At 44.3% G+C, this 22,820-nt stretch overlaps 1 protein-coding gene across 1 annotated transcript; it reads left to right on the top strand.

The window, feature by feature from the left end:
- Nucleotides 1-3,942: 3,942 nt before the first annotated feature.
- On the top strand, nt 3,943-20,470 carry LOC112078418 (transcription factor AP-4-like). The gene is given in 9 exon segments (XM_070442048.1): nt 3,943-4,405; nt 6,478-6,685; nt 10,310-10,408; nt 10,754-10,942; nt 14,353-14,451; nt 16,164-16,252; nt 16,254-16,317; nt 16,605-16,653; nt 16,656-20,470. Coding segments are annotated over 9 exon segments (987 nt in total). The 5' UTR covers nt 3,943-4,316; the 3' UTR covers nt 16,757-20,470.
- Nucleotides 20,471-22,820: the final 2,350 nt, after the last annotated feature.

Below are 22,820 nucleotides of genomic sequence, written 5' to 3'. Positions count from 1 at the left end.
GCTGTGGACTCAGAAATTAGGTCAGTCCGCCCTGTCCTCCTTGAACTCTGCCCATTTCACATTTCAGCGACTATCTCGGACACACAAGACCACATTAACAAACATCAAATATACCATACGGGAACGAACTGCACGTGCAAATTATGTAACGCCTATATGTCATCCAGTGTAACAATAACCCGACACACAGAGAAGGATAGAGGGAAGGATATAGGGGAGTTGTAGGCTAAAGGCAACGGGCTTACCTTAGGGAAAAATCCCGTGGATATGGCCGAGATGTCTCCGATCTATTCCCTCTCCGGCAACAAACTTTCCACTCAGTATGTTTGTGCAAAATACTCTCGATGACAATTTCCCCTTGCAATTCTGTAATGTTGTCCTCGTTCAAAGCGCTAAACGAAGCTGACACGTCTAAATGAAATAGTATGTGTTGAGTGAGGCGGTCCGTTCCCAGACCATTGGTTTGAAAAAGAAAATGGAAAATGGAATAAAACGAAGATGATAAGACTCTTCCACAAGCAATACGAGATAAAAGTATAGTGTTGATGTCAGTTACCGGGGATGAGATAATTTCACGTCGCCAGAAACCCGTTAAATTTAGGCTAAACACCCAAAACTGTATCCATAGTCTAAACTGTTCCGTTTTGGAAAATTATGATCACTGGTTGTTAAATGTGCATCAAAATTACGCGTTCGGTTTCGTCTTGGATTCAAAGTGCATCGCTTAATGGCAACGCTGGTCAATTAGGGTGTTCAATGGGTGGTCGTTCTCCAGGGAGTAGGCTATAGGAGGGGTGCGCTGGGAGATACAGAGCCGAGAGATGTCGCGAGGGGGGGGGGGTCTTCTTCGCTCGTTATGTTTCCAGATGCCGACTCCCTGTGGTTACAAACGGAGGTGTTGTCCTTATAGCTTTCTATTCTTCTATTTCTCCCTGTCTCTCACTCTCTCTCTTGCTCTTTTCTGTTTTCGCCTATTTAGTCCTCAAGGAGACGTGATTGGTAAGGTGGTCTCCCCGCGTCCGTCTGAGAGGACCCGAGCCAGCCCGTGATCTCCCTCTCCTCGCGCGCAGCAGACTAGCCCCGGCTCTGCCAGCTCAGCGCATGCTTCCTGCTCCGCCCATCCACCATGGGAAGTCAGTCCTCAGCTCCTCTCAAAACAAGTCTCTCTCCTTCCCCGCTGAACTTACATTTTTCTTTAACCCGCTTTAACTCTTACAATGACCCATACATAAAAATTATAATGTATATGTATGTGTTAGGAGACAATTGGTTTGCATGTTTTAACGCATCTGTGTTAATGGACACGTCTCTGTTTTCCCAAGTTTAAACAGGAAATTGCTGAGCTTCTTTAAAAAAAACTCCTTGCCACATATTTGGTGCTCACATTTAACCCGTTAACTTCTTTATATTCAACAAACGTGTTTCTTAATTGTTTTGTTGTCTTATAAGTGACATTTGCTTATTTTCTATTCATTCGCGTTCAGTTTATTAGAGATGATGGGAGAAAATAGTACTATTATAAATATACCTATATAAAGCCTATATTTTTGTCTATTGTTATTCAATTACTAAATTAATTTAGGAAATTACAGGGACCAATCAATGTACTTAGGCTACCTACCAAGTCAATAAATTCCTACTGCAATAGGTGGCACATACCTAGGCCCATAGCCCTAATAATTCTTGCAGTGCACCATTAGGTATAGCCCACTTGTGTTGCTTAGGGAGAACTCCGATACACTGCCTCGGAGTACCAAAAACCCCAGAGCAATTATGGTGTTTCAGGTAAGTGCTGAACCAGTAACATTGTTTTACCTCATCCAACCACCAGAGGTCGTGTCAGTAACAGGAAATTGTGAAATCCCAGTTGTGTCTGGTGTTTTAGTGCTGGGTTGCACATATGTCTAGCTCTCCCAAGACTAGGACTAATGATCAAGTCCAACATAACTTCATCATTGATCATGTAAATTGTGCATGATATTGGGTGAATACGTCTGTCTCAGGGAAAATATGGGTAAATATGTCTGGGGCATACGTTAAGTAACAATGAAGTTATGCAACACCTACGTTGTGTACAGAACTCTTTGGACCTATAGTGGCTGGTACCTAGTGGTACATCCAAAAATGTTACATTCATGGGCAAATACACTCCCACTAAAGTACACAAATAAACATAGCCTATATTAATGTGTTAATAATTATTATTGATGAAAACAGCCATGCAACAGGTTATTTAAGGTGAAGGGTAAGTTGTGTGTAGCACCACAGCCACCAGACAGACAGGTATCACATAACTCTAAACATAATGGCAGGTCGACAACATTACTTGACTGTATAGCCTTTAAGTGTATAGCCTTTAACTGTGTTGCCTTCGTCCTTTTGTGGTATTATGCCAGTGTCCCTGGCTGTCCTCCAGGGMCTGTGTGTGTTTGTGTGTGTGTTACCAGTGTACTGGAGGAGAAGTGTAGCCCTATGAGCAATGATGACTGGTGCAAAAATATGTAATAACAGATTAACTACCACCTTTACCGATGTACAGTATGTTATATTTGTTGCAGAGGGTTTTTTGCTCCTGTAAAACGTATCCAGTTGTTCATTTGCTTTATGACTAGGTAGACTACTGAATAAACACTGTTGGGAATGCTCAGATTCAGGTGTGAAGGGCAGAATCAGAAACGAGACTGGAGTCATGCGTTTAGGCTCTTAATGGTTAACCATATTAGTTATGTAATAGGCTACTTTGCTTATAATTATGTGTATAGGCTATGACACTAACAATGTTCTCTGAAATAATGCAAAATGCTCTAATCATTCCTGCCCTCCATTTATTACAGGTATGTTATTCAGACCATTCAGATCATATGGGCACAGTATTAAAGTTACATAGGAATGTGGAATAGATGAAGTCTCTTTAGTAGCTGAAAATAGTTGTGTATTGTCAATGTCATCTGCAATATTGTGTATGTTGCATGGTGCATCATGCTGCTGGACATGCGCCAGGTCTTCCTTTTCCATATCAGGATGTAGCCTGACCACCCAGTGAGCTCCTTTAGCCTAGAAGCTAAACCAGCTGACTGCAGGCTTTCATTTTTTATCAATGAATCTAGGTCCAGCCTATCTATGATGTCATATAAAGACTATTCATCGCTAATAGCATAGGAAAAGCAATAGCTGGGGCGTGTCAATAAGTAGCTAAATGATCCTGTGCTAAACTTGCGGAGTGCCTGCAGTTTTGGGAGAAAGATGGCGCTATACTATAACGCCGCAATAGCCTGTCATGCAACATTGTACACAGCAACAGCAGCAAGTGTAACAATTGTTGCAGCAGCGAATGATCAGCCGTGAAATTTACCAACATTGTAACATTGCTATACACGCTTATACTACACACATTTCCGGGTGCAAGGGTACTGCTCCCATTTTGTGGCTCGAGTTCTGTTCTGCTCGCACAGCACGCACCAACAAGGCAGGAGTGGCGATTAGGTAACTCTCCTCCTCTCCTACACCCAAAATGGTGAACACATTCAGCTGTTCAATGTCAGCCTCTTTCTCTCGGCGCTGTTTCCCTTCGCTCCTCTCCCCACTCGAGCCCACCCCCCACAGTTTGTTGCTGTTTTTGTGAGCCCTGCCAACTCGTCAGCTGATCCCGCTTGTTCGCTTCATAGTGGGAGGAGACCAGTGCCCCTACAACAGACTGGTTTCCTCCGCTCTATCGTTAACATTTCGAAAAACATCGTAGATTTAAAATAACAAAGTGACGCATGCAAAAAAAAATGTTTTTTCCTAATTTACATGGGAAATCCTCATAAAATAGATAATGTCTTAATAACTGTAGATTAGGCTACTAGGATTCGAGATATGGCATCAGTGATCCGTATCACTCAATGGAAACAATTATACATTTGTGGCTATCATTTAATCCACCAGACTCGTGCCTCGCCCCCTCCAGTGTAGATGATTTAAATAATCCTTTGTTTACATGATGCAGTCCCTCTGTCCGCGGAAGGAGGCTTTTGGTAGTGCTGTGTGATTCCTACCAGCTGTTTCCCGCCTTGAAAGACATCCGATCAGCTGCAACTACACACATACACGTACATGCAGAAGGAAAGAGAGAGAGATTGAGAGCGCCACACAACGAGGGAACCCTATCAGCTGGAAGTAGAGTAACGTTACAACTCCGACTGCTCTGCTACCACATAAGGAAATTTCCGAATTATGAAATTATTCTAGATTTATGAGCAAGGGAATTTGCAACTGGAACATATTTTGTGCGTTAATTCATTTGAACCGGGGGACACACAACTGGAGAGGAAAGCATGGAGTATTTCATGGTACCAGCACAGAAGGTGCCCTCCTTGCAACATTTTAGGAAAACGGAGAAGGAAGTGATTGGGGGTCTTTGCAGGTGTGTGTGCACTTTAACTATTTCGCATTATTTTATATGATCATTTGTTTATCTCTGCTTGTGGTGCGCACTTAGCGACTGTGGCGTGGCAACATGCTTGATTTGATCTGTATGTTATTGTGTACTGTACACGACCCACTGTCAGAGAGCGAGACATTTACCTTTATTGAATATCGATTAAGTACTCATATTAGGTAGAAGACGATTCAGTACATTCATATGTAACTTAATTTTACCTTTACTTTAGCGAAATCTAGACATTTAGTAGCTAACAAACATACCCCACGTGGTTACATGCACACCACGCTACTGCTCTTCTGAGAGATCCCTGGCTATTTTGATATTTTCCCAACGGTTACGTTATGTTTTGGATAAGTATACTAATTTACATAGGAGCAAGAGAGGTAGTACATGTATAACAAAGGTGTCGCACCTTTGTTATGCATGTTTAGCTCACAAGTCCTAGAGGGTACTGTTTGTTCAGTTCGTTGGGGAGCGCGCTGAAGTTATTGTGGGCAGTGCGGCCATGCTTGTGCTAAAGTGGTGAGGGATCTGTCGTAGTCTTCCCTCCAGTAACTTCACATTTCCTGATCATTTATGTAAAATTCACGGTGAAAGTTTAAGTAATCGCATTTGTGCAACGAATTCGCAGTTTCGCTGGTATTCCTGGCCACATTTTGGWGCACTCTACCGTATGCACTGCGTCTTTTATCCCGCAGCTCAGCCATGCCGCCGCATGTAAGAGGAAGCAGTCGCATTGTTGTAATGGCGGAGGACTCGATTAGTGTTTTTGAACGCAGTAGTGTGGCGTCGCGATACATTCTAAAACAGATTGGACCGTTTGAAATTGATTGTGTCGCCGCGAGGCTTTCCGCAACCGATTGAGAAATTAATAGTGGTCTTTTTAATTAGGGGGTGTGTATAGTGGAAGGCCAGTCGATGCATTTGCAACCTTTAGTAGACAGGGAGGCGGAGATGAAGGATAAAGTGTGGTCTGCGCACGTGGTCTGGGACATGTAGTTCTATTTTCGAATTGTGTAAAATTCCAAATGTAGGATTTTGCATAACATTTTCCAAGCAACACTCAATTCTAGTCTTTGAGGTGCACATTTGGTCATAATACATTCTCAAACATGATTCCTCACTAACAAATGTGTATTTATTATGATAATACTTTAATGTTTATTATGTTAATGTTGCTATAATTTGGGGACCCTGTTTAAAGCAACTAATCTAATATACTGTTCCTAGTCTGTCAAGCTATGGTGGTTGTATTTGTGACTGGGCTTGCTATTCGCTACCACCCAGTCGTGATTTGGCAGAGGCTGTGTTTGCTGGCTGGTTTCTGGGTTGTAAGGAAACAGCAGACAYGGTCTCTCTCCCCATCTGTGTCTGCACAATTGTTCCCTGTGTTTGCTCTGAGGCAGCTGAGTCAGTACTGATAAGAGCCTTGCTACTATAAAGCTTCCCAGTGATACTCCCATTAGATACAGAGGATGTGGAAGTTCAATTAGACATTTCCCATCCCAAATGGAATCTGTGTGGGAGCCATGCTGAACAAATCAGGATGACAAACGCTTTTCTGGTTGGAATTCTCACAGGCTGTGTTCCGTGGGTTCAGAGGTCAGAAACAACGGGGTTTGGCCAGGGGTTCTAGCAGGAAAGTCAGCATTGTGTTGTGCAGTGGKCCTTGTGAAGCGTCTGCTAGGGTGTTATAAGAAAACGGCATCAAAGCCTGTTCTGCACTTTCATGCTGTTTTCTCAGGRCACAGTCAGCTTGGTACGTAGGGAGCATGGCACATGACATGGTTGTTACTGTATTTTTAGCATTGAAATTGACCATCACAGTGGTTCTGTTTTGAAAGCTCAACAAAGCTTTGTTTTCTGGCTTGTTTTGATAGTTCATACATGGCTGCGCTGTTGCGCACAGTAGGTTCATTCATGTTTTGAATTTATACTCCATTCAAAACTGACTAATAGAGGTCAACTTGAAGAGCTCGCTTGATATCTACTCTGTGGACCTTTGACCCCTATTGTGTAACCTTACGACCTCTTCTCTTCCTCCCCCCCAGCCTGGCGAACATTCCCCTGACCCCCGAGACGGCGCGCGACCAGGAGCGGCGGATCCGCCGGGAGATCGCCAACAGCAACGAGCGGCGGCGCATGCAGAGCATCAACTCCGGCTTCCAATCGCTCAAGACGCTCATCCCCCACAGCGACGGAGAGAAACTCAGCAAGGTGGGTCCGAGGGAGGAAAGGAAGGGAGAGAAACTCAGCAAGGTAGGTCAGACTTTGACTTGTTTATTAGACAATAACAAATTAAAACCGCGTAACAAACTACAACATGCATTAATGAAATTATAAGAGGACACAATAAAGGCAGAAAAGTCCACCACATATGTAGTGGACAGGATATTGGGTTAGTCTAGAGAGATCAGACAGACAGGGATATTGGTTAGTAGGTTAGTCTAGAGAGATCTGACAGACAGGATATTGGGTTAGTAGGTTAGTCTAGAGAGATCTGACAGACAGGGATATTGGGTTTAGTAGTTAGTCTAGAGAGATCTGACAGACAGGGATAGGGTTAGTAGGTTAGTCTAGAGAGATCCAAGACATGATATTGGGTTAGTAGGTTAGTCTAGAGAGATCTACAGACAGGGAATTGGGTAGTAGGTTAGTCTAAGAAATCAGACAACAGGATATTGGTTAGTAGGTTAGTCTAGAGAGATCTACAGACAGGGATATTGGTTAGTAGGTTAGTCTAGAGAGATCTACAGACAGGATATTGGGTTAGTAGGGTTAGTCTAGAGAGATCAGACAGACAGGGATATTAGGGTTAGTAGGTTAGTCTAGAGAGATCTACAGACAGGGATATTGGGTTAGTAGGTTAGTCTTAGAGAGATCTGACAGACAGGATATTGGGTTAGTAGGTTTAGTCTAGAGAGATCATACAGACAGGATATGGGTTAGTAGGTTAGTCTAGAGAGAACATACAACAGGGATATTGGTTAGTAGGGTAGTCTAGAGAGATCAGACAGACAGGGATATTGGGATATTGCATATCCGCGGCAGCAGGAAGAATGAAGTCCTCCACAATAGTCTGGGCTTGCTTGTCCTAGCCACTCGGTAGCTCACCATATAAGACACTTCTAGCCCCTTCTTATTAATGGTATCTGTTGCTTTTATACATGTCTTACTACTGAAAGTCGTCTATTCTAGCTCCAAATTGGCATGTTTTGTTTCTAAATGTCTGTTTCTAAATGTCTGCGCAAGATTGAAGTTTCATCGAGTTGTGCGATACTTATCACATATAACCACAATGTGGCTGAGGAAAGGCACTACTCCCAATATAAGTGAGCCCCAAATCAATGTAGTTCGATGGTCCAACGTCCAAATCTGTTCTTCAGTGCTTTCCCGGGTAAGGGGGCAGTAGCTCTTCGGCTGCATCAGATTCACAACTGTCAGTGTCCATGCTAGCTGGGCTACAACAAAATGTAGAATTACTGATGCTAGCATTGGATGTGCTCATGATGGAAGCAGAACAATGTCGTCGAGCTGGTTTGTGTCTCTATGGACGCCGCCCTTACTTTTTTAAACATTTATCAATTTTCGAGCAAACGGAATGAGCAGCAGCTACTTTTGCCTACATAAGGACCGTTAGTGGTAATTCCCGCGAGAGAGTAACGGTTGGATGTTAATTATTTGTTAAGTATTTGACTATGCTGCCTGTATTGAATTTGTGTTGTTATTTCACTGAACACTAGATGGCTTAGTTTTATTTTTGGCAGTGAAACGAGGCTACTCAGGCAAGAGAGAGAACCTCACCTAAATGTATAGCCCCAGTGGAAAATATAAATGGGCTGTTGAAAACGTGAAGAAAAAGAAATGTTTTTTCAAATTTTGTTTGCATTTTTTATACTTGTGATTCACATTTTTATTTGGCGTACCCCCGACGGCATTGCGTGTTCCCCAGTTTGGGAATACCTGGTCTAGAAGATCAGTCAGACAGACAGGGAGATTAAGATAGTAGGTTAAAGTCTAGAGAGATCGGTCAGATGGGTATAGTGGGATAGTAGGTTCAAGTCGAAAGATCAGTCAGACAGACAGGGAGATGTGGGTTAGTAGGTTAGTCTAGAGAGATCAGACAGACAGGGATATTGGTTAGTAGGTTAGTCTAGAGAGATCAGACAGACAGGGATATTGGGTTAGTAGGTTAGTCTAGAGAGATCTGACAGACAGGGATATTGGTTAGTAGGTTAGTCTAGAGAGATCTGACAGACAGGGATATTGGGTAGTAGGATCTAGAGAGATCAGACAGACAGGATATTGGTTAGTAGGTTAGTCTAGAGAGATCAGCAGACAGGATATGGTTAGTAGGTTCTAGAGAGATCTGACAGACAGGGATATTGGGTAGTAGGTTGTCTAGAGAGATTACAGACAGGATATTGGTAGTAGGAGTCTAGAGAGATCATCAGACATGGAGATTGGGTTAGTAGTTAGTCTAGAGAATCAGCCAGACATGGAGATTGGGACAGTAGGTTAGTCTAGAGAGATCATACAGACAGGGATATGGACAGTAGGATATCTCCTATCCTCTCTGCATGGTGTGCTTTGCATTCACCTGGTTGGGTAACACCAAAATGACCAGGTTTCTTATCTCTATTTATCAGAGTCCCCCCAAACTCTTTCCTAACGATCTCTCCTTTGATGGGTTCATTTGGTACCAAATTATTTTCCCACCTGAACCTACTTACCTACTGATTAACCAATGCAACAAGGGTTGCACTTATTTTTGAACTTGCACTAATACTTTTAATGTTGTTTTTCTGCTACACACGTGATTCCTGTACACCGACATATGGTATTGGTAAAATAAACCTGTTATGTCAGATCAAAAACACTTGTTCTGATTAAATGAAGATTTCATGGTAAAAAACTAAACAAAAATCTGTAATAGAACAAGGGGTTCACAAACTTTCAAGCAGACCTGAACACGTACTGATAAGTTGCTAGTCAAGTCTTCCCTTTGATGTTGTACAGGCTCTTGTTGCTGCTACAGCACCAGTCAGAGGCTCTTGTTGCTGCTACAGCACCAGCCAAGAGGCTCTGTTGCTGCTACAGCACCAGTCAAGAGGCTCTTGTTGCTGCTACAGCACCATCAGCTCTTTGCTGCTACAGCCAGCCAAGAGGTTCTTGTTGCTGCTACAGCACCAGTCAACAAGGCTCTTGTTGCTGCTACAGCACCGTCAACAGGGCTACGCCAGTCAAGGCTCTTGTGCTGCTACAGCACCAGTCAACAGGCTCTTGTTGCTGCTACAGCACCAGTCAAGAGGCTCTTGTTGCTGCTACAGCACCAGTCAACAGGCTCTTGTTGCTGCCGACAGCACCAGCCAAGAGGCTCTTGTTGCTGCTACAGCACCAGTCAACAGGCTCTTGGTGCTGCTACAGCACCAGCCAAGAGGCTCTTGTTGCTGCTACAGCACCAGTCAACAGGCTCTTGTTGCTGCTACAGCACACCCAGAGGCTCTTGTTGCTGCTACAGCACCAGTCAACAGGCTCTTGTTGCTGCTACAGCACCAGTCAACAGGCTCTTGTTGCTGCTACAGCACCAGTCAACAGGCTCTTGTTGCTGCTACAGCACCAGTCAAGAGCTCTTGTTGCTGCTACAGCACCAGTCAACAGGCTCTTGTTGCTGCTACAGCACCAGTCAACAGGCTCTTGTTGCTGCTACAGCACCAGCCAAGAGGCTCTTGTTTGCTGCTACAGCACCAGTCAACAGCTCGTGTTGCTTGCACAAGCAAACCAGCCAAGAGCTCTTGTTGCTGCTACAGCACCAGTCAACAGGCTCTTGTTGCTGCTATGTATAATTTTGTCGTAGTTATAACAGTGTTCACTCCTCTACAGGCGGCCATCTTGCAGCAGACAGCAGAGTACATCTTCGCTCTGGAGCAGGAGAAGACACGGCTACTGCAGCAGAACAGCCAGCTCAAACGTTTCATTCAGGTGAGACAGTCATCATTTGGTGTCACTAGTGTGCCCCCCCCCCCATTTAGTTTGGATAAGCAGTTGTTCCTACCAGCATGTGGCTCTCTAGACACACTACTGTGCTCAGAATCATTACTTAGTTTTTTAACAATAGTAATCTGCCCTCAGTAGATGAGAAATGTTCTACTCTTCTCAGCATTTAAAATTCAGTTTACTTTCCTGTGTCCATTCCTTAGTTCATAGACTGTTCATCAAACACACTGCAATGGAAGGAATCACCCGTCGAAGTTCAAATCAAACCTATCTTAGTCCTCCATGACTTACTCTCCCTCCCTCCTTTCGCTCCCTCTCTTGCTCCAACAGGAGTTCAGCGGCTCCTCCCCAAAGAGGAGGCGTGGGGCGGAGGAGAAGGATGAAGGGATCGGTTCCCCAGACATTTTGGAGGAGGAGAAGACGGAGGACCTGCGGAGGGAGATGGTGGAGCTGAGACAGCAGCTGGACAAGGAGCGCTCTGTCCGCATGATGCTGGAGGAGCATTTGAGACAGGAGGAGGTAGGAACAGACCCACAACCACAACAAGTAATTGTCAGGAACCACCGGATTCAGGGTTTGCACAGCGTGTTTGAAGTGATTGAAGTACTTGAATTTGGAGCTCAGAAAATCAAGTCGAGTTGAAAATCAGTAATTTCCTCGATTTGGTCGTTAAAAAGTCCCTGGAAATATTGTAGGCTATTTATAAACTCTCCTGCTCCAATATAATTATCCAATGATTTTATTTCTGATCAGATTTTGTGAGAGTTTCCCACCGTTTCAATTGATGGGTGTTGGGCTAGTTTGTTGTGGTAAAACCATTTCATGAGGTCAACAGAATATTGACTTCAACTTGCCCTTCCATTACAAAGGAACTGTTTTTTTTGTTGTTTTCTCGTTTGAAAAACATGATCGGTCAATTATGATTTTTCAACGCCGATACCGATTATTGGAGGACCAAAAAAAGCCAAGCCGATTTGTGTGTGTATATATATATATATATATATATTTGTAATAATGACAATTACAACAATACTGAATGCACATTTTATTTTAACTTAATATAATACATCAATAAAATCAATTTAGTCTCAATAATAATGAAACATGTTCAATTTGGTTTAAATAATGCAAAAACAAAGTGTTGGAGAAGAAAGTAAAAGTGCAATATTTGCCATGTAAGGAAGCTAAATTTCAGTTCCTTGCTCAAAACATGAGAACACATGAAAGCTGGTGGTTCCTTTTAACATGAATCTTCATTATTCCCAGGTAAGAAGTTTTAGGATAGGACTATTTCTCTCTTACCATTTGTATTTCCTATACCTTTGACTATTGGCTGTTCTTATAGGCACTTTAGTATTGCCAGCCTAATCTTGGGAAGTTGATAGGCTTGAAGTCTAAAGAGCGCAATGCTTGAAGCACAGCGAAGAGCTGCTGGCAAATGCAGGAAAGTGCTGTTTGAATAGAATGCTTGTGAGCCTGCTGCTGCCTACCACCGCTCAGTCAGTCTGCTCTATCAAATATCAAATCATAGACTTAATATAATATAATAACACAGAAATACGAGCCGTAGGTCATTAATATGGTCAAATCCGGAAACTATCACTTCGAAAACAAAACGTTTATTCTTTCGGTGAAATACGGAACCGTTCGTATTTTATGTAACGGGTGGCAACCATAAGTCTAAATATTGCTGTTACATTGCACAACCTTCAACGTTATGTCATAATTATGTACAATTCTGGCAAATTAATTACGGTCTTTGTTAGGAAGAAATGGTCTTCACACAGTTCGCAACGAGCCAGGCGCCCCAAACTGCTGCATATACCCTGACTCTGCTTGCACAGAACACAAGAGAAGTGACACAATTTCCCCAGTTAAAATAAATTCATGTTAGCAGGCAATATTAACTAAATATGCAGTTTAAAAAATATATACGATTTTAAGACAGGCATTGGTGTTTATGGTTAGGTACACATTGGTGCAACGGCAGTGCTTTTTTCGCGAATGCGCTTGTTAATTCATCACCCGTTTGGCGAAGTAGGCTGTGATTCGCTGATAATTAACAGGCAGCGCATCGATTATATACAACGCAGGACAAGCTAGATAAACTAGTAATATCATCACCATGTGTAGTTACTAGTGACTATGTTAAGATTGATTGTTTTTTTATAAGATACGTTTAATGCTAGCTAGCAACTTACCTTGGCTCCTTGCTGCACTCACGTAACAGGTGGTCAGCCTGCCACGCAGTGTCCTCGTGGAGTGCAATGTAATCGGCCATAATCGGTGTCCAAAAATGACGATTACCGATTGTTATGAAAACTTGAAATCGGCCCAAATTAATCGCCATTCCGATTAATCGGTCAACCTCTATACAAACCCTTATACATCTGAAATGGCGAGGGTGAGATTAATGCTACTGTTAGCCTACATGGACAGGTGAGATTAATGCTACTGTTAGCCTACATGGACAGGGTGAGATTAATGCTACTGTTAGCCTACATGGACAGGGTGAGATTAATGCTACTGTTAGCCTACATGGACAGGGTGAGATTAATTCTACTGTTAGCCTACATGGACAGGTGGAGATTAATGCTACTGGTAGCCTACATGGACAGGGTGAGATTAATGCTACTGTGTAGTTACATGGACAGGGTGAGATTAATGCTACTGTAGCCTACATGACAGGGTGAGATTAATGCTACTATTAGCCTACATGGACAGGGTGAGATTAATGCTACTGTTGCCTACATGGACAGGGTGAGGTTAATGCTACTAGTAGCCTACATGGACAGGTGAGATTAATGCTACTGGTAGCCTACATGGACAGGGTGAGATTAATGCACTGTTAGCCTACATGGACAGGGTGAGGTTAATGCTACTGGTAGCCTACATGGACAGGGTGAGTTAATGCTACTGTGCCTACATGGACAGGTGAGGTTAATGCTACTAGTAGCCTACTATGCAGGGTGAGGTTAATGCTACTAGTAAGCCTACATGGCAGGGTGAGATTAATGCAACTGTTAGCCTACATGGACAGGGGAGGTTAATGCTACTAGTAGCCTACATGGACAAGGTGAGATTAATGCTACTGTGCTACATGGACAGGGTGAGATTAATGCTACTGTAGCCTACATGGACAGGGTGAGATTAATGCTACTGGTAGCCTACATGAACAGGCTTTACAGTGTGCTTGCATCGCCAACATCTCTACTGGTAGGCTGTAAAATTCAGTCTATTTGAATGCCAATGCATGTACCATTGGGAAGGCCTATAAAATGCACCTCATGTTTTAGCATGATAATACACGGCCTCATGTCGCAAGGATCTGTACACAATTCCTGGAAGCTGAAAATGTGCCAGTTCTTCTATGGCCTGCATACTCACCAGACGTGTCACCCATTGAGCATGTTTGGGATGTTTGGGCTCTGGACGGATGTGTACGACGGATGTGTACGACAGCGTATTCCAATTCCCGCCAATATACAGCAACTTCACACAGCCATTGAAGAAGAGTGGGGCAACATTCCAWAGGCCACAATCAACTGCCTGATCAACTCTATGTGAAGGAGATTTGTCAAGCTGCATGACGCAAATGGTGGTCCCACCAGATACGGACTGGTCTTCTGATCCACGGCCCTACCTTTTCCCCCCAACAGATTTATATCTGTATTCCCAATCATGTGAAATCCATAAATTAGGACCTAATTAATTTATCTCAATTGACTGATTTCCTTATACTCAACAAAGTCTTTATAATTGTAGCATGTTGCGTTTATATTTATGTTCAGTATAGAAAGACCAATCCAAGGCTTTAATGACCATACTCATTAGCAATGTTGCGCAGAGATAATAGATATGACGGTGCATATTCAGTAATGGCCGTGTTATTGTCTCCAGTCTGAGTCCTACCTCTGTTAACCACTCAGGTCTGCTGTGTTGTGGTTGGTGGTACTCAGCCTGAACATGTGTTAGGAGCTCACTCCGAGCAGCAGGAGAGAGCCAGGACCCCAGCCCACAGCCCACAGGTGAGACTGAGAGACATACAATCACACTTGCATATCAATACACACACATATGTTCAGAGGACGCACACATACACACACTACTGATGTGACATACATTATTGTCTCCAGAGGCACCAGGAAGACTCTAAATTGCCACAGTGAAAACGATTCAACACAACACCCATCTGAGAATAACATATAGCTGAGCTCAAGGTTTACCGCGGTCAACAGCTCTGACACATTTACGGTCGACTCACCATTACCGGCACACAGATCACTACGCTTCAGTCACATCCTTGAGAGCCCYGGAATCATTCTAGTCCCATATTTTTGTTGTTATTGCTTTTGCCTGATTCTGTTTTGCTCTCAAAATAACATTTTTTTTAATAGAAAAACAACACAACTGGATGTTGTAAGTCCACAATAATGCTTAGACCACACCAGGAGACAACTTTTGYGGTGTGGAAAAAATAAAGGTTGATTTTGGGGTGTAGTTACACTTTAATTGAACTGCACACCAGCCAGAGACTGTTGTTTGGGTAGCAATGTTTCTGTAGCGCTCATTTGATGGCAGAGTTTACAAAACAAATGTCCACTCGAGTGATGCAAATAATCATGATATCATTCTGCCAGGTAGGCATAGGCCACATTTGTAGTTAACATTTAATTGATAAGGTTTTGGGGAACCTTTTTCAGAAGACGGTTGTCATGACATTAGCATCATCACTAGCGGCTACACGAAGTGGTAGACAAACGTGCGCACACAGACAGGGGCATTCCTGTGTTGTTGCATCTTCAGAAAGTTGAAGGAAAATACGAATCACTGATGCATTTTGTTCATTTTATATGGCCCTAGAAATCCAGTCTCTGCTGTGACGGTCTCCCRCTCCTACCCTCCCTCACGGTGGCATCTCAGGTTGAATAGGGAGCAACATGATGTCACTAGGGCTCAGGCTGGAGAATATGTAGTGAGAGGAACATAGTAAGGTCTATGGTAGTTGTATTGTTGTTCACCAGAGGGCAGCAGAAGCTCCTTGGAAAGAGGTGTTGGGAAGATGAGTCTGCTGATGTATTTTCTTGTTATTAAATAATAAAGCTTGAATATAATCTGTTGTTAGTCATCACGTGGCGTTTTAGGATGACTGAACCAAATGGCTTGCTCTTTCTACAAATGCACTTTTCACTGAGTGCGAGTGTCAACCAGTGTGTTTTCGGGGATCGGTTTGGGCAAGGAGAGGTGCAGAATCACTCATCTTGATCCCATGAATACAGTGCATTCAGAAAGTATTCAGACCCCTTGACCTTTTCCACATTTTGTTACGTTACAGCCTTATTCTAAAATGGATCAAATGTATTATTTTACTCATCAATCTACACACAATACCCAATAAGGACATAACGAAACAGGTTTTTAGAAATTTTAGCAAATGTATTGAAAATAAACWACTGAAATATTATATTTACATAAGTATTCAGACCCTTTACTCAGTGCTTTGTTGAAGCACCTGTTTTTTCTTTGTCATTATGGGATATTATGTGTAGATTGGTGAGGGYGGCAAACAATTMAATCAATTTTAGAATAAGGCTTTAACGTAACAACATGTGGGAAAAGGTCAAGGGGTCTGAATACTTTCTGAATGGGGTTTGTGATTCTGTGCAGTCTGACTCTGTTGTCCCTCTCTAACATTCACAACGTTTATCTGTGTGACCTCTTCATCCTCCTGTCCCTCCAGGTGCTGGCCCCCAGGTCGCCCCCCGCCCCCACCCACCACCCCACGGTCATCGTCCCAGCCCCGCCTCCCCATCACGTCACCGTGGTAACATGGGCCCGCCTCTGTCATCAACACAGCCTCCACGTCTCGCCAGAACCTGGACACCATTGTGCAGGTGAGCCAAAGAAGAACACTAGTGGAGAAATTGTAGTTTTATCAAACGCAGGGAGAAAAAACTGCGCTCTCTGAATTTATGCAACTGTTATCTTTGGTATGTTGCAGATAGATTTTTCTTCAGTCAGTTTGTAAAACATTTGGTAGTTCTATGGAAAGTGTCCATAAAAAGTGGCAACTGTCAGTGCATTTCCACATGTGAACACCAGATGGTGGTGAAGTCAGTGTTGCCACTGCTGTTTGTCACTCACTCTGCTTCCCCCATATCTGTCTCTCCTCCATCTCCAGGCCATCCAGCACATTGAGAGCATCCAGGAGAGGGTGGGGGAGGAGGAGCAGCGCGGGCGGTGATCGTCACCCAGGGACGCGCCCTCACAGACACAGCGGGGTCCGACACGGCGTCCGACAGTGAGGGGCCAGAGGACTGCTCACTGCCCTGAGGCCTCCCATCACACACAGGGGCCACGAGAGGGGGCCCCATACAACACCCACAATACTCTGATTATATGGCCATTTATTAGGTTGGATAGACGGATCAGACTCACACACACACACTGAACTAGGATAGTCTACTGTAACCGGATAATTACACACGCACACTTCTTTCTGTCTCTCTTTTCTGCTTTCTTGCTTTTTCTCAAACCGGACAAAAAAAATCAGTAGAAAGGTGATGGTTGACCTGACAGTTCCACATAGCTCAAGCAGCCAGCAGCCTTCCCAACGGTCACGACGCACCCATCCAACCCACTCCCTCTCTGGGTCTTGCTTCTCCAGAGGGCTGCCTGAGGATGGAAGTGTCACACCCAGGTCCAGCCCGGTCCCTTGGCTCAGTTGTCCAATGGAGACTCTTTCTCACCTTCTCCAAAACCAACTAAGCAACTTATGCCCAGCGAGCAGGAGAGCGCGCCTGGACAGGACAGGTGTACCCCAACCAGCAGCACAGCCGTCCCAGGCGACCCCAAACCCCCCCAAACGAGAGAATATTTTCTCCAAGAAGTCTTCTACTTCCTGTATCTCTTCACCATATTTCTGCCCAGTGGGACACATTCAAAGACACATTCTGAAGAGTTCTAACACACCTTTTTGGCTCCTTAGTAGGAGAAAATGTTGTCGTTTTTCTGTTGTACTTTACAAAGAATTTGTAAGAGTTTGTGTTACAGGTTTTCTTTTTGATCTTGTGTTCTGCTCGGGGGCTCTGGATGATAAATCACAGGGATTGTACTGAAACGTGACAACACAGAAAATGCCCATATTGACGCAGCAAGAGGTCTGTTCATTTCAGTGGTGCTTACTATGGAAAGAGGAGGAGTGCACTTACGGTTCCCTCTGTCTCTTTTTGCGCCATCACACTTTTTACTGGGCTGGGTTCCCAGTAGACATTTATGTAGGCGACACCTCCCCTAATTACAAACAAGTATGTTGGTTGCATCAGTAGTACAGATGAAAACCTGTAACACGGATTCACCCTTTTGTCTGTTGCTTCTGACATTTTGGCATCTAGCTTGTTGAATAAGCTAATCGATGTGTACGCCTTGAGTTTTTAAACCCTTTGTGTGTTTTTGCTGTTGTACACATAGGATAGGCTGGTGTATCCAGCTCCACGCTGTAATTAGGTGGGTTGTGTCCGGGGTTAGGAAAGCCCTGTATTTGGGACAGGCCTCTGTTTGATATTGTAGGAGAACACACACACCCCCCCTGTGCAATTAATGGTCCCATCATCTGATAAAGCTCCTCCCATCATCTGATAAAGCTCCTCCCATCATCTGATAAAGCTCCTCCATCATCTGATAAAGCTCCTCCCATCATCTGATAAAGCTCCTCCCATCATTTGTCCCTGAGTTTTGAAAACGTCTCTGATGTTTGTGAGTTCAGAACCTTAACGGCCAATGATATTGGTTGACTGAGCATTTGACTATGTATTCACTAATAGGAACAGCGTCCTGAGGGGGGAAGGTGTCTGTGGTATCACCATACTACTCAGCATCGTGATACTTGGCTTGGTATCACGTCATAATGTTGATATTGTGACAACCCCACTCTGAAAATAGGCACATTTTCTTGTGGTTTCCACAGATTTCTAGAATGTCTCTCTGCAAAAAAAATGTTTTGGGCCCTCAGCCAGGGATGCTAACTGGTATTGTCTGTTTTATTATTGTGCTTTTGGGCGTGTATCATTCTCTCTGTGAAGTCTGTCTATGATGGTTTTGTTGTGCCCAGATATGACAGTGGTTTTACAGGGATCACAGACACTTTTTCAAAAGCCTGAGTTTTCCCAGGCTGACCTGACTGAACCTGGCTATATTGAAGCTTCTCCTATCCCGTGGAGTGAGGAGGGAATGCAGACAGACATGTACAGTCATGGTGTGTTCGAGAGACCAGATTCTGTGCAGATTGTCAGATCCTTACAATACTTACAGAAATTGTGCAGAATATGCCCATCTGGATTGCACCCAGGATAACACGCTGCCTGGGGTGTTTGAAGAGAGCGAGGGGGGCAGCGGTTTGCCATAACACAGCTTCTAATGTGCAGGGTAGGCACTGTGAGGCCAGCCTTAACTCAACCCTGGAGTCAGAGCGAGAAAGAGGTAGAGGCTGGCTACACCTATAGGGAAAGCCTGAACATTGTTCAATAGGAGTGATGCTGTAAACCTTTTTGTCGAGAACCTCCCAATATAAATACACACTTYGCGGCTTATGCTTTGTTTTAGTGTGCTGTGGTTTCCAAGAGGAGATGTGGATGCATTGTTTTTAGACATTCCAGAAGATTCCACCAGTACCTTTAGCATCTTTAACTGGCACTTTTCAAGAGCAAAAAGCAACGGTTTTGTCCGAGGTTATTTTTGGCCACAATACGGCCAAACGCAAAGGAATCGTTTTTTATGTAAAATTATTTGATGGCAAATTGGATTGATTTGTTGATTGTCCCTTATGTCTTCCCATTGAGTGTAGAGGGAGTCCTTTACTGCTGGACAGATGAGACGCATCTCCCTCCTATCCTTCCTTCTTGGTATTTACAGTGGATTCACACGGGCCACGTTCAAGGCCACTTCACTGCAGTCACATGCCAGAACCTCACAATGCCTGGATAGGTGTTTTTGTATCAGCTTACCACAAAATGATACCGCCAACTGATGCCCGACTGGAAAGTCAGTGAGGTGGCACGCAACCACAGGCTGCTGCGTGCAGTGCGACTGCAATGTAGTCAGCCTGGAACGCGACCACTGTGTTCACCCAGGAAGAAAACCAACTTAGCCATGTTGAGTTCCATTATTTGGAAATGGTCAGTGATTCTTGAGGTGTGCCCTCTATAAACCTTGTAATCMGMATCGGAGGGGGCAGTCCTCCGAGACAGTCCTATTGAATGCTGAACAAAATGTTATTTTTTTTGTTTGGTTACGCTTTATGCTATGTCCGTAGAAACCTTGTCGTACCCCTTTTCAGTACCTGTGTTCAAACATTTCCTCTGCTGATGCCAAGCACTGTTCCATAGATTTTTGTGTGTATCTTCTATACGATATCTCTGTTAGATACATAACAGATTGCCTGTGAGGGGGTCAGTGAATGGGGGGGGGGGTTACGATTCTAAAGCACTTACTGTACTATATATGGGAGAGGGTTCCTCTTATTTTTGTAAAAGGGGGCCTCACCTCGGCTGAAGCTCTTGATATGTTGTGAGACTAAAACCACACAGCTGTGTATTTCCCCCTTTCCCTGTGTCTGACCCGGTCATATACCCTGGGTGTATTCATTAGGCACCAAACGGAAGAAAATGGACTGAAACAGGGAGATACTACCTGACCGTGCTCAATAAGAAACAGTTGTTTTCCTTTTCCATTGCTACGGTGTGCCCTAGTGAATACAACCCCTGTCCCATGTCTGTCTGTCCCTCATCTCTTTGTCTGTCTGGTCAACACAAGACTCTCATCCTGTCTTCTCTCTCTGTCACTCACGCWCTCCGTCACTCACGCCCTCCTCTCCTCCCCAGCTCCTCTTTATCTGTTMTCTTATGTTTTGTTGGACAGTCAGTCCACACGGTCGTTGAGAAGCTATTATATGTAGAGTTTTTTTTAAGAAGAAACTTGTGGGTGGATAAAGAAGAGGCTTGTGCCTTTTGTAAAGACAGAATAATAAAGTTTGTACTTCGTTTTTTACAAGTTGGTCTCGTTTCTGTTTGTTATCACTTTGTGTAGCTAGCACGTTAGCATTTAAGAGCAGTTTAACTGTCAGATATCTGTTTTTAAATGTATTACATTTTTATGGCAGTGCAATTTCTATGACACCGGTGATGTTATAGCAAAGAGTTAAAAAAGGGTTGTGTTCTGTAGTCTTGAAACGGGTTTTATTGAACGTGGCCCAGGTTCTCGCTCTCCTTCCTTCCCCCCTGTTGGTTCACTCCAGCTCTCTGGTTTATGTATATGTGTCCCTTTGTGATTGGTTGTCGTGCCAGAAGCCCCTGGGCCAACCCGCAGTCAGGCTGGTCTGGCGCTAAATAAAGATGACCCACTGTCACCATCGGCGTCTGTGACAGTTTGCAGCACTAGTGACTCCAGTAGGTGGCATGTCACTGTCCTCTAGTACTTCAGTGTCTATGCAGTGTTCATTTTCAGTCTCTCTCATTCCCTCATTCGTTCTTTCTCGGCCTGTCTAGCTCACAGGTTCACACTGGATATGTGATCGCCATTCAAAAACGTCCCATTGGAATTCTGGAATGGTAAGTGTTCTGGTGCCCAGACCCACTCTGAATCATGCCCCCATGATGGTACTGCAGGGATAGTGACACTCGCCTTGTTATGACAGGCACTATCCATGTTGTCTGGGTGGAAATTAGCAGCTGTCAAATGGCAGATTTYATTGTCAAAAGAAAGGATTTTCAATGACTCCATTGTTTGCTCAAGCTATAATTGAAGCTCTAGAAGTTTCTGAATCTAGATGTTTCTGAAYCTACACGTACTCAAACCAAGGGACACCTTTTGACTTCAGTGCTCTACAGGATTGGAGTCTATTCCATTTCAATTCAAGAAGTACACTGAAATTCCTATTCTCAATGCTTTTCAATTAGGAAAATGTGGAATTGGATTTAGTTTACCTCCTGAAATTACTGGAATTGAAAGGGAATTGGTCACAATCCTGGTGCTCTGTTATTCAGAGATATTCTAGGTAGGGCCAGGAGTTTTTCTTATCACTTGACCTGATTGGACATCAACATGTACCTGGTCTGACTGGACCTCAACATGTACCTGGTCTGACTGGGCCTCAACATGTACCTGGTCTGACTGGGCCTCACATGTACCTGGTCTGACTGGGCTCAACATGTACCTGGTCTGACTGGCTCAACATGTACCTGGTCTGACTGGCTCAACATGTACCTGGTCTGACTGGGCCTCAACATGTACCTGGTCTGACTGGGCCTCAACATGTACCTGGTCTGACTGGGCCTCAACATGTACTGGTCTGACTGGACCCAACATGTACCTGGTCTGACTGGGCTCAACATGTCCCTGGTCTGACTGGGCCTCAACATGTACCTGGTCTGACTGGGCCTACCATGTACCTGGTCTGACTGGGCCTCAACATGTACCTGGTCTGACTGGACCCCAACATGTACCTGGTCTGACTGGGCCTCAACATGTACCTGGTATGACTGGACCTCAACATGTACCTGGTCTGACTGGGCCCCAACATGTACCTGGTCTGACTGGGCCTCAACATGTACCTGGTCTGACTGGGCCTCAACATGTACCTGGTCTGACTGGGCCCCAACATGTACCTGGTCTGACTGGGCCTCAACTGTACCTGGTCTGACTGGGCCCCAACATGTACCTGGTCTGACTGGGCCTCACATGTACCTGGTCTGACTGGGCCTCAACATGTACCTGGTCTGACTGGCCTCAAATGTACCTGGTCTGACTGGGCCCCAACATGTACCTGGTCTGACTGGGCCTCAACATGTACCTGGTCTGACTGGGCCCCAACATGTACCTGGTCTGACTGGGCCTCAACATGTACCTGGTCTGACTGGGCCTCAACATGTACCTGGTCTGACTGGACCAACATGTACTGGTCTGACTGGGCCTCAACATGTACCTGGTCTGACTGGACCTCAACATGTACCTGGTCTGACTGGTCACATGGTCAGGGAAACTCCTGGTCACTTGAGTATCTGAATACACACAAACAATCAGCACATTCTGACTGTTGTGAATGTGGGCATCTTCAATCAAAATGGTATCACTGAAATGGGGGGTGGGGGGGAGCAGTGATTTGACAGTAGTGTCAAGTCAACACAGCAGGAGGTGGAGAGATGTTCACAATAAGGTTGTGTTTCTCTGCTCAGACGTTGCTGGAGCATGCCAGAACTTACAATGCCTGGGTAGGTATTTTACGTATCAGCTAACCACATACGGTATGTTTCAGCAATCTGGTGTGAGATGGCACAGTCTGACGTGCCACACAACCATTGGTTGATGCATGCAACGTCTGAGCAGGGGAACACAACATAATAAA

This window comes from Salvelinus sp. IW2-2015, unplaced genomic scaffold (genome assembly GCF_002910315.2).
Source record: "Salvelinus sp. IW2-2015 unplaced genomic scaffold, ASM291031v2 Un_scaffold5658, whole genome shotgun sequence".
NCBI lineage: Eukaryota > Metazoa > Chordata > Actinopteri > Salmoniformes > Salmonidae > Salvelinus > Salvelinus sp. IW2-2015.
Note: the sequence above shows the minus strand (reverse complement) of the source record. Positions and strands in the feature narration are given on the sequence as shown.